Source organism: Ascidiella aspersa, chromosome 4 (assembly GCF_963924565.1).
Source record: "Ascidiella aspersa chromosome 4, kaAscAspe10.2, whole genome shotgun sequence".
Taxonomy (NCBI): Eukaryota; Metazoa; Chordata; class Ascidiacea; order Phlebobranchia; family Ascidiidae; genus Ascidiella; species Ascidiella aspersa.
In genome coordinates, this window is record NC_139450.1 from 34,622,025 (window position 1) to 34,634,449 (window position 12,425).

The 12,425-nt window shown below is 32.5% G+C and overlaps 1 protein-coding gene across 1 annotated transcript; it reads right to left on the minus strand.

The window, feature by feature from the left end:
- Positions 1-3,091: 3,091 nt before the first annotated feature.
- On the minus strand, positions 3,092-11,838 carry LOC146157670 (ras-related protein Rab-10-like). The gene is made up of 8 exons (XM_083386966.1): positions 11,700-11,838; positions 11,353-11,456; positions 9,869-10,011; positions 8,745-8,863; positions 6,280-6,418; positions 5,845-5,934; positions 4,780-4,881; positions 3,092-4,158 (listed from the first exon to the last, which is right to left on the minus strand). Coding segments are annotated over exons 4-8 (417 nt in total). The 5' UTR covers positions 8,747-8,863; positions 9,869-10,011; positions 11,353-11,456; positions 11,700-11,838; the 3' UTR covers positions 3,092-4,074.
- Positions 11,839-12,425: the final 587 nt, after the last annotated feature.

The following is a 12,425-nucleotide window of genomic DNA, read 5'->3' on the forward strand; positions in this document are numbered from 1 at the left end:
TACGTTGACCAACTATGACGATGAGAATGGCAATTATCGAGGAACAATCGACGTCTGTGACGCAAAGATGCCCCCTCCCACAACTATATAGTGCACCCCTATAAACCTAATCAATTTTGTAAACTTGCTTTATAATGTTTCACAGAGTTGTACGTTTAACGATATTTTATGCTTTAATCGTTACAAGTTTAGTTTTTATTGAAATTTGTTTAAGTTAGATTTCGTAGCAAAGATGGTATTTTCTTGGTTAAAAAAAAAAAAAACAAGTATTGCTAGCTGAAAGCTCTAAAAGAAAAAAAAATAAGATAAGTTTTCGCGTCGTTATCGAAATAATAGACGCCTCTCCGTGTTTTTTTTTAAATGCATTTTTCATGTTTGCAACAAACTTAAGGTAACTGTAAGTTGAGGGTTCGTAATATCTTGACCTATGTTTGTCAGATTTTTAACTTCAATTAATCAGAATTTACCATAGAAATAATAATAACAATACCGTGCACTATTGAAAAAAAAAATAAAAACTCAAATATTTTTTTAATTTTATATTACTTCACTTTCGACCAACAAACGAAAGTTTTATTAGACAGTTTATAACTTTTATTTAACATGCGTTATTCCCATTAGAACCAGCTAATTACACCCGACTTGTGGCTTTTTTTTAGCAAATTGCTCCCATTAAGAGCTTCACTGGATGGAAGTGTATTTGGCAACTCGGTTAAGTGCTCACTGTCACTTGTTGCTTAATTGCTGCAAGTTTGGGCGGTGAACTACGCATAGAAATTCTGGTACTGTCAGAATGAATTATGAAAACAAAATAAAATTATGCGCTGGTAAATATTAGCAGAACTACCGGGGAATCCCCGGAGAATTTTTTTTCAAAAATTGGAAAAATTGCAAAAAAATCGAAAATACTTCAAAGTCGATTTTTGGCTTTATTTTAAGTGTTAGGGGGCTGAAAACTTACCATGTTGTTTCTACGCCCAAGGCGCATCTACACACCAAGTTTCATCCAAATCGGAGAAGGTAGATTTTTGAAAAATGCCAAAAATCGCGTTATTTCGGATAATTTTTATAAAAAATGTTAATTTTCTCGCGAATTATAAAGAATTTGACTATAAGAGCGTCACCATTAGATTCATATTGTCCTAACGCATCTTTGGTGAAAATTTCAGCCAAATCGGAGCAGGTCGAAAAAAATTCGAAAAAAATCGCTGGTATATGAGCGTCGAAATTGGTCAATTTTGCCGATTTAGCCCTATGTTATAAGATAGGGAATACTGATGATGTGAAATGCGCTGTAACAAATAGTACAAGTTTCATACCAAACAGGAAAATATTGTTCTTATACCTATTTGTAGAAGTACTAACCTGTTATCCATCATTAAGCTGCTTTGGTAATTTTTTCCAGTCTTTTAAACACCAATCTTCAGAATCCACAAACGCTACTGTTTTTGAGAAAATGACTTCAGAATGAATAAATTATAATTTGCGGTTTCTCCAAGTGCGTTTGGACAAACTGCCAGTATTTCGGCTCGGATAAAAAACATTTAGACATTTGAACATTTTTTTGTAACTATGAAAGTTTCAAATTATGTTTTCTATTTTTTTTAAATGTGAGTTTGAATTTGTCCTTTAATTTTTTTAAGTATAGTTTGTTTAGTTGTTAAAGTAAGGCGCGATTTTTGTAATTTTAGTGTTGGTAAGAGAAGCACCACCAAGAAACCTATGTGTGTTGTTGGTTATGGACGACTTGAATACTCGATGCAACGTAATTAAATGAAACTTTTACAATTAATTCCTACAAACTGAAAGCAATTCGCCTTACGGGCGGCCACCCAAAATCAAGCCTCAGTAGCGAACCAACCTCGAAGTTGCTTAACTTCGTAGAATTGCCACAAGGGTTGGAAGGCGTTTTTTTCCGATTTTTTAGAATTGGACGCCACCTTTATTTCCAACCTTAAATTGCATTCAAGTATTCCTCGAAAAAACTCTCGTTTGTTGGTTTGTGACAAAAAAGCTTAATTTCCTTCAGATTCAAATGAAACTTTCCTTCTGGTGGCGAGAATCCCAAAGCTATCGAAATTTCTTCAATGTTTTTGGCATTTTCTATTTCATCAAATGCTTTTTCTATTTCATCAAATTTCGCATAAATATTTTGAAGCAAAATATATCAGTTCCTTAAATAGTCTAATATATTAATATTAACTTTATATTTTACGTTAGTTTTGAAGTCTACTGTGAATCACTAAGATTCTTTCTTTGTTTTTCAACAATTTTTTTAGCTCACCGGTTTTTTTTTTTTTTTTTATCGTTAGTAAAAGGCGAAAGATTTACACGTGAAATGAGAACAGAATTTTTTATTGCTGGGCAACTATGAGGCAAACCGTTGTCGCGTCTTTTGGAATCAAGCAATCTGCGTTTAAACTTTAGTTTGTTGGTTGGTTCTCGTTAAAATAAGATTTTAAATCTTCCTTGCTGTCTGACTCAGAATAATAAGATCATCTTTTTAATTTAACTTAAAACTTTTGTGCTCCAAGTTTGTAAGGTGGTTCGAAGTACTTTCAGTCAAAAAATCAGATAAATTTGTTTAAAATCTAAATTTTTTAAGACATTAAACATCAAAGCAAATTATCAAATTGCACTTCAAATACTTTTGTGCCCCAAATTTTGGCTTAAACTATCTTGAAGTTGTTTTAACTTGTTGCTGAAGAGATTTTGGAATATTTTTTTTTTAATTTTAAAATTCTTTTGAAATTGACTTTTTATGGAAAATTTTTCCGGATTTTTTTTGTGTAACTTTTTCAAATTGGTGTTCACAATTATTTATGATAATTTAGATTATGGCAGAATCTTCTTTTTTCAACATTACGACTTACCTGTTAAAACCAGATTATATTTATTCAGTCTACCACAAAAATATCCTCATCTCTTTAATGTGGTCAAAAAAACTCCATCTATAGTTTAGTTGTAAATTGTGCGAAATCTTACAAGAAAGATTTGCTGCCAAAATTAATTGATATGAAACACTTAAAAATATTTAGTTAAATGTGCGCATTAAACTAAACATCATAAAAACACCACAAATTTAAAGGTTTACTTTTATTGCAATCCAAAATACACAAAACAGGGTTTTCGGACCAAAAATGGAGGACTATTTTTACTAACCTTCTCGTTGGTTGATTGGTAAGAGTTGATTTTCTACAAAATTTCGCGAAGGTTTCTGAGACAAAGAGCCAAATATTTACAAGCAATATAAAGTCAAGAATAAATACAAGACGTCCACAAAAGCGAGAAATCATATTTTAAATCTTTTATTTCTGCATAACTTGAAAACGAATCGTTGTCAAAGATTTAAATTCCCTTCAAAAGGGCAAAAAAGTAATATTTGGAAAATGTAAAAGAGTTGGTTACCATAATTACATAAATATTGCCAAATTCGAATAAACATTTGAATTTTTAGGGGATAAACTTAGTTATAGGCATTCTAATTAATGTTAATGATTAAAAAAGATGTTTTTCAGTAGAATTTCATGCTTTTATAAAAATATTGTTCCAACATATTTTTCAAATTTTCTTAACGCAAAAATAACATTCTAGGTCAGCAAAACGCCATTTCAATTGTCAAAGTTAATTTTAATTGAACAAAACAAACTTAGGTATTTTGCTAGAATACCAGATGCAATAAATAAAGTGATATTTATGATAGCAATACATTGTTACAGAAAAACAGCATTTTATACATTTATCAAATTAATAAATTGTTAGGTCGTTTTAACTAGTTATCACCAACGCATTAATACATCAAAGTATTTCAAAAATTATTTGTTAATACAAGGAGCCAGTTGCTTGACAGAAAACATCTTTTATTTACGCGACATGCATTTGGTGCATTCACATTTCAAACAACGCCCTTCGTATAATTCAAGCGCAGAAAACATTCAAAAAGCCACGGAGAATTGTCTAAAGATTAAAAAAGTAAAGACATCCAGTTGTGGCTCGGTTAAAAGTTGGGCATTAAGTGCTGCTGAGCCCCACTCTGCTTGTATATGCTTATGTATAGGGGGAGGGGTTTGGGGTTTAGGAGCAACACGACCGACTGCTCTGTCGCTGCTGGGTCACATCAACCCCCGCGTTACCCCCAACTGGGTCCCGGCATGGGGTCTGCAAAATATAATGGGATTTGTTATTGATTGAACAGAAATGGTCACATTTTAGTTCTGTGGTTCCATCCATGGGTTAAAAGTTTCGAGTTCACCAGAAATTAAAAGGTTTTTTGTTTTTTTAATTAAACATATTAGCAAAGTGCTTTTTTTTGATTTGCCAACAACTAGGTATTTACAATAAGTTAGTATTCATAAATGTAGACAGAGTTTTGCAAAATTAAAGTAAGTCTTATTTGTTCTTAAAACGAAAAAAAGGTTGAAAACCACAATTTTAGTGGTTTTACTTTAAAGTGTTGCCAGATATACAGTTAAACATTTCATAGTAGTCCGAAATATTTTATAATAGTTTGACAAATATTATAATGTAATCAATTTTTTTATTTTTAATCAATCTTTACAATCAAGTAAATACATCTGTAAAACATTTTATCATAATATAAAAATATTTAGATCAAAATTAAGTAGGATTAAGTCTCTACATTTTTCGTTTCAACCAATATACTGCTTGTTATTTTAACTATTCCATTGTGAACATATTTAAACAATAAATGGTGTCTTGAAAACTACACGGACTCTTTGTTACTTGCAGGAGAAGTAAAACATAGAAATCATAAGTCACCTTGTGCAGAATATCTGTGGCGAGATCGAGAAAAGCAGTTTCGATGTTTATGTTGTTTTTTGCACTCGTCTCGTAAAACTTGATTCCAAGTTCTTTCGCAATCTGGAAGAATAAGAATGTTTACCAACAAAAAATCACAAAAGTAAGCACAGTGTACAAGCATGTGCAAATAGATGGATAAAAATCTACCACTAACTAGGCTCAGATTAGTAACTTTAAATGTTTTTTATAAGTCTATTTATATTTGTAAGTTAACTAGATCCAGCACACAGCCCGCGTTACACTTATGACATCACAGTTTCAATTTTTTCAGTTAAACTCAAACTTGTAGTGTTGAACCTTCTTTGACCTATTGTAACGCATTTTTTCACATGTTACTACTTGCTATTCGTGAGAAGTTTTGCAACAGTCGGCGTCAAGCTTGCAGTTCTTTATCTGCTCGCCTAATTGCCAAACATTGTTACGTCACTTACAACCAACATTTGTGTTTTTCTAGTTTACTCCGTATTTCTTTGGAACGTTTAACCAGCATTTTAATTAGTTTGTAAACCGCAAGTTAGAATGATAGCAAAACTAACACAAGCAAGTTAAACATATTTTTCACAAAACGTCAAATAACGACATTACCATTTTGGCTCGTAGAGATATTTGTTGCTGTTCCATTGCCAGAGGTTTAGTATTGAAAACACGTCTGCACTGCTTGGTGGTGATGTTAAATGCGTCATTACGACCCTTAAAACTTATAAATCACAGAGATAAAAGCATTTTCGAAGAAAGAATGATGCCGTCACAAATTCTAACTAATTTTTCTATAATCAAGGGGGGCCACGCGAGATAAAAGGTTGGAACCGCTGTGTTAGACCGAGAACATTTATATGTGAAGGCATAAACTGTGGAAAACTTTTAGCTCACACAAAGAAAATTCTTGGCGATGATTTCTTCTATTGTTTCTATTTTGAACATAGTTTTCTTCCGTTCTTGAAAATTTACAGCCGATTTCAACAACTTGATACTATGGTGCCACCTAGTGTCGATAGCACGGTGCCCCCTAGTGTTGATTCTCACCATCTCGCCTCGCTCCTGGCTGATCGTCCGCTTGTCCTCCATGTCGCACTTGTTGCCTAGCAACATCTTCTCCACGTGTTCGCTGGCGTGCTGCGTAGCAACAATCGTTATGGCAACAACAACCCTAATGTTTTTTCATGTTTGGCAAAACAACAACGAGGCTTAGGGAAGGTTTTAAAATTTGTTTTGCAAAAATAACATTGATGTAAAATATTGATTTACAAAAGTTAAAGTGTGTTTTGCCTTATGTTTAACCAAAGGTAAAGGATTGTTGGGTATGTTTTTGTTTTTGTTTATTAAATTTAGTAAATTACAACCTTGTATTTGCTGCTATGCAGTTTCAAAACGAATTTTAAATAATTCTTGTGCTGTGTTTAAACTCAACCGACAACTTTGTTTTTAAAACATTGATAAAAAACATGATCATGATTGTACCTCTTTAATGTTACGCAGCCATTTTGAAATATTGTCGAAGCTCTTTGCGTTTGTGACGTCATACACGAGCATTATCCCGTTGGCGCCTCGATAGTATGAAGTTGTTATCGTGTGGAAACGTTCCTGACCCGCCGTGTCCCTGCGATGAAGCAAAAAACGTCACAAAACCAAGAAAAAGTCAAAACAACGATTGGTTTTGAGAAACAAATGATTTTGCTAATTAAACTATTTGCTACATTTCTCAATTACTGGTAAAAGTTATGTATTTTTGTCACCTTCGTTATATTCACCTTTTTCAATATAAAATAAATACTTTCATATTAAACAAAATGCTATTTAAACCAAAGCATTGGTTGAATCACTGCTTTTGTTTGTAGGCCAGAAATAAGTTTGATGTTAAAATTAGTTGTTTCTGTAAAAATTAATTAATAATAAGAATAACAGACAATAAAATAAATGAGAAAATTGAATAAAAAAATGTGGACTTTTTAAGTGAATCCCAAAATAAATTATGAATATTTTAAGAATATTTTTCAAGAAACAGCAAAACAGTTTTGAGTTCGATTACAGTTTGTAAATATTTAATCTTAAATTGATAAAGATATTACAAAATTTAAATCCACAAAAGTATACTTGAAAATACTCAAAATGGGTAATTTTATCGCGGTAATGCAAAGAGATACATTCAAATATTCGCTGCGTCACGCGTGGAATTTGCTTACTCATATTTGTTTACCGATGTCATTAAATGCTGAGTCAACTTTAAAAAGTGGAGATAAACATGACTGGGCATAAGCTGTACAACTGCTGTGTCACAATTGACCCATTGTTACCTCAACAATTAACTTTAGAAGGTGAACAACAACAAACAATGATGTTAAGGATAATTGAGAGAAGACTTGTGTTAAGAATTACAAGGTAAGTTGCTTTTGCGGTTTTGAATTTAAGGAAACGTTGTTATCTTTGAAGAGTTATTCTTCTTATTGTTATATCATTGTTTACAAAGAGGGCGCTGGTCTAGAACCCTACTACAGTTATTAAAGCAGCACACAATGTATGGGTTAGGGTGCGAGTTAGCATTTGGGTTAAGGTGGGTCAAGTATTATCATATTCATTATTTAACAATAATACTTGCCCCACCCTCACCCAAACGCTAACCCGCGGCCTAATCCAAGTAAGATGCGTTACCACATTTATCTTAAAGTAACGAAACAAGTTGTCAAACATGAAATTTTAGGGAAAGTATAAATATGTATGAATAAATGAAATAGTAATAACAATACTTAACCCAACCAAACCAAACCCTAACAATTAACTTTAGAAGGTGAACAACAACAAACAATTATGTTAAGGATAATTGAGAGAAGACTTGTGTTAAGAATTACAAGGTAAGTTGCTTTTGGGGTTTTGAATTTAAGAAAACGTTGTTATCTTTGTAAAGTCATTTTTTTTATTATATCATTGTTTGAAAAGAGGGCGCTGGTCTAGAATCATACCACAACGCACATTACTATTTGCGTTAAGGTGCGGGTTAGCGTTTAGGTTTGGGTAGGTCAAGTATTATTATTAAATATAATAAGTATAATAACACTTGACACACCCTCAACCAACACAGAGGCTAACCCCCTTCCTAACCCAAATATTGTGCGTTGGTTTAATAATTGTTTTAACGCTGTGGTAGGATTCTGAACCAGAGCCATTGGGCATTTATCTTAAAGTAACTAGACGAGTTGTCAAACAATGAATTGTAGAAAAAGTGTGAATAAATACAATAATAATACTTAACCCAACCAAACGCGAACCCTAACCCAAACATTGTGCGTTGGTTTGATAATTGTTTTAACGCTGTGGCAGGATTTTAGACCAGGGACCAATGGCCTAGAATCCTACCACATTTATCTTAAGGTAATGAAACGAGTTGTCAAACAATGAAATTGCAGGGAAAGTTTGAATATGTAAATACATGAAGAAATACAATAATAATAATACTTAACCCAACCAAACGTGAACCCTAACCCAAACATTGTTAGCAATAGAAAGCCCAGACAAAAATGTGGTAGGATTCTAGACCAGCGCTATTAATATATTGGTAAAACTACAAACCAAAACTAGGATTACCTAATTTAATTTAATATTCCATTACAATGCAAAGCGTTTGTTTAAAAATAGAAAAACATGCAGATTGTTAAATTGTTAAGCTAGCCCACTGGTTCCCAAAGTGCATCAGCAATTGGGTACTTAAGTAGTTTTAAGGGAGTTCTGGAAATGAAAAGTGCCAAGTGTTTTTGTTCAAGTTTGGAAACCACTGTTCTTGTGAAAAGTCAGGTTGTTGTTTACGAAATTAAGACATTTTAAAATATCAAGCAACAATTTATATATATATATATATATATATATATATATATATATATGTTTTTTTATAGCTAACTTATTTTTAGTCTTATTATTGCAATATTTTTAAGTACATTTTCACAAAATGCTGTGGTTAAAAGCTGTCCTTGCATGCTCGTTGCTTTATGGCAGGGTTGGCCCACCACTCAACTTGTTCCAACAATCGATTTAATTGCAGCACCGTCTTTTCACCCTGACAATAAAAAACAATTTCTGCGATAAAACAAAAGATTGGGAAAATACCTTGCATTTATAAAATCAGAAAAAAGGTGAATATAGTTAGCTAAGTGAGTAACCAACCCTGACTTATATTTTGGTATTGTCTAAAAATGTCTAAATAATTCCTACAAATTACAATATATGCTTGATTTGTTTTTAGGAATTCTAATCAGGGCTGCTGAGTCGGTTAAAAATAACCTGAGTCCGACTCTGGACAACAAAATAAACCCGAGTCCAACTGCGACTCTTCAGTCTGTATTTCACCCATTTACATAAAAAACTAAGGTTGATTTTCAGCAATCCCTTCAAGGAGTGTCACATAGTTAATTCTTCAACAACCACAAAACATGGTTCAAAACTATCAATCACACCTTTAAAATTTAAATTTGGCGTAAAAATACGTTGAAAAATTTGGTGCTGCGAACGTCGGACTCAGGTAGTTTTTATGGTCATACCCGAGTATGAATACGATTACGCAGCTCTGATCCCCCCCCCCGTGATCCTAAGGTCAGCTATTTTCTGTATTGCTATAGAATTTGTGTTCCATGTTTCAAATATTTACATTTTAAATTAGTAACATGATTTGATGATTTTATGTACCAAAGCAGTATATCTTTCAAACCAAAACAAACAGTTTGTTTGTACATTAAACAGCAAATGTTTAAAAACCCTAAAATTGGGTTGAACTTTTTGTTACCATAAGTAGAACATAAAGCTTAATAAAAGTAAGGAAATATTTTATAGTATTTATGAAAAACCTGAAACACAAAAAACATGCCGCGCTGATAATGACATAAGTTGTTGGCAACACATTCAAAAAAATTGTCTAGTATTATATATCGACCGAAAATGTATTTTAGGGATATATCTTGTGTTTTGCTTTTTTTTTTTGCTACAAATAACCCTTTTTACACCAATCTTTGTGACTGGCCATCTTGTTTAATCAACAGCCTTTGTTTGAGATGTTTTTATGACTCACATCTTCTGTAGCGGTCAACGTACCGTCCTCGTTGAAGCACTTGGAAACGGCACCGATTGCGAACATGTTTGAGACGCTGATGGACCCCAACTCACCCAGGAACGATTGTAGTTGGACCCCGGCTTGTGCCCCACCGATCGCACCTGGAAAGTGGGTGAACACAAAGTAAGTCATTATTAGATAAAGTCAACTTCAAGCCAAGTCCTTGTTCTAAAAGTAAAATGTTGAACTATTACTTTGGAGCATAATGGTTGGAGTTAGTAGTAAGACGTAATAAGAATATCAAAGCCCATACTGAAATAGGTAGCACTTTGAATGTTTTGAATAACTCTTAACATCATGTGATGTTGAAAATGAATAAAAAGTTATTTGAAACCTTCAAAATATTACATTTGGTAAACTCATCCGATTATGAGCAGTAACTCAAATGAGTACCGGTAACAAAAATGTAACGTATCGCACAAAAATTGTTTTACACGCAAACTTTAGATAAATAGGTGCATTTTATGTTAAAATGACAAATAAAACACTTTATTTGAACCAAAGCTATTTTACAGGTTGGTTTAAATTTCAGTTATAATCTAGTATCAGTTGGCACATATATATGTAATCAACCACTTGACATAGGATATTAATTCCGTTACTACATTATCATATGTGCCTAGTTTCAGGTTTTATTTAGTAAAATACGGTTGGTGTCATTTGATAATTGCTGTAATATGTAATGTCAATATGCTTTAAAAACATGATAAAATTGGTGCAATTTGAACAGATGTGTGATATGGATTAAAAATAATGTAGCTACTTTACATATGGTTGACTGACCAATTTGATTAGGTTATTCATAATCAACTACGGTTTGAGAATCATATAAACACAAGTATGAACAGTCCACTTGCATTTTTATATTAATTTACTAAAAAATGTATCTTGAAATGTTGAAAATCTTTTATTTTTATTTTCGCACATTGGTATCCCTCAATAGGAAATATAAGTTTGGAGCGTAATGGTTGGAGATTGTAGTTAAACGCAGTAGGAATAACAAAACCTTTAGAAGTGGGTGGTATTTTGAATGTTTTCAGGGCTTTGATATTTTTACTAGGAACTATAAAGTTTGTTAAAAGTGACTCCTTGATCTAACACACGACAAACTTTTGTGACCGATCAGTCAGTTTAAAGCAGGTTAATTTCCACAATTATTAATTAAACACATAATCACTGCAGGGTTTTATAGCTCCTGAAGTTACCTAACAGTAGCTTAAAATATAGTTCTAGCAGTCAGTCTTTGTAAACTTGTCTTTGTCGTCTCATGAGATTTCTTAGTGGTTACCAAAGTTGCACGTAAAAAATGTAATAAAACTAAACACAAAGATCAATACGGGTTAACAGTAGGGATGTAGAATAGCAAACAATGTATTAAATATCTATGTTGGTGAAATTTCTGTTCTGTTAAACCAAAGAAACGAATCTAGCCAAATATTTACCTTTTTGTTCATATCAACAAGATGTTGAGGTGGTTGAGGTTTGTCAGTCGGCGAATACCAATGAAGTGGCTTCGTTAAAAGTGGAAGTTCAAACTTAAGTGGATCTAAAATACCAGAAATAACAAAAATTAGCAACTTGGACAAGTACAATAATTCATGATTTGTAGCCTTACATTTTTTTGGTTGTTGAGAACTTGAGAAGTGCAATAAAGGTTGAAATAAATTCACATATTTTATTAAAAAAACAATTTAATGCTAACAACTTTAAGCACACTACAAAATCGAATGTATAATGTGTTTGTTAACTTATTGGAGAAAGACTTTTAATTAGTTCTTTAGGAACTCACCAACAAGTGTTACTAGTCTTTAGACTTGAGTTGATTGCAAACAAACGTAGCGACTCTTTCCCTGACTCGTTTGTCTCTCGTTCTTCCGAGGAAAACAACAACTTTCTTCCAAAACATTTCTACTTGTTATACTGGGCCTGGTAAAATATGTAAACAGGGGGTTGTATTACCTGGGTGTACGACATTTTAGCTGTTTTGTTTGGGTATTTAAAACGAAATTTCTAGGAAACTATAGAGTTCAATTAGTAAAATATTCTGCATTCCATGACTGACTTCTCATATGTGCAGCGCCAAGCATTTAGATGTGCAAATCAAGGTTTTATGCACAAATGAAGTGTTTTACGCGAACAAGGCATAAAAATTTAGGTCTGCATTTTGCTAAATGGAATCTACACGCAAATTGCTTTTAACAAGGCAAATCTATTTGAGCAATCTGTCTTTCTGAGAAGTATCTTACAATTAACAAAATATGAGTTTCCATACTACTTAACTTATGGTAACCTTACATATTAACTTTTCATAGGATCTTGATACCACCCAAACTTGAATTGTATTGCAAACTCAAATGGCAAAGTCTAGTGTTTTTTTTACATATTTATCAAACTTTTGTATCTGTCTGTATTATGCTCTTTTGGGAAAACCTTGACTAATTTGGAAAACTGACGCGATTCCGTAAAATTTTGTAAGTTAGACCCAACTTGCATTCTTAAATTAGCGTTAAATTGA

Coding starts and splice junctions, on each gene's coding strand:
- LOC146157670 (XM_083386966.1), bottom strand. Junction 5,935..6,279: donor GGCTGCGTAACATTAAAGAG/GTACAATCATGA, acceptor GTTGCTACGCAG/CACGCCAGCGAACACGTGGA. Junction 4,882..5,844: donor GCCAGGAGCGAGGCGAGATG/GTGAGAATCAAC, acceptor TTATTCTTCCAG/ATTGCGAAAGAACTTGGAAT.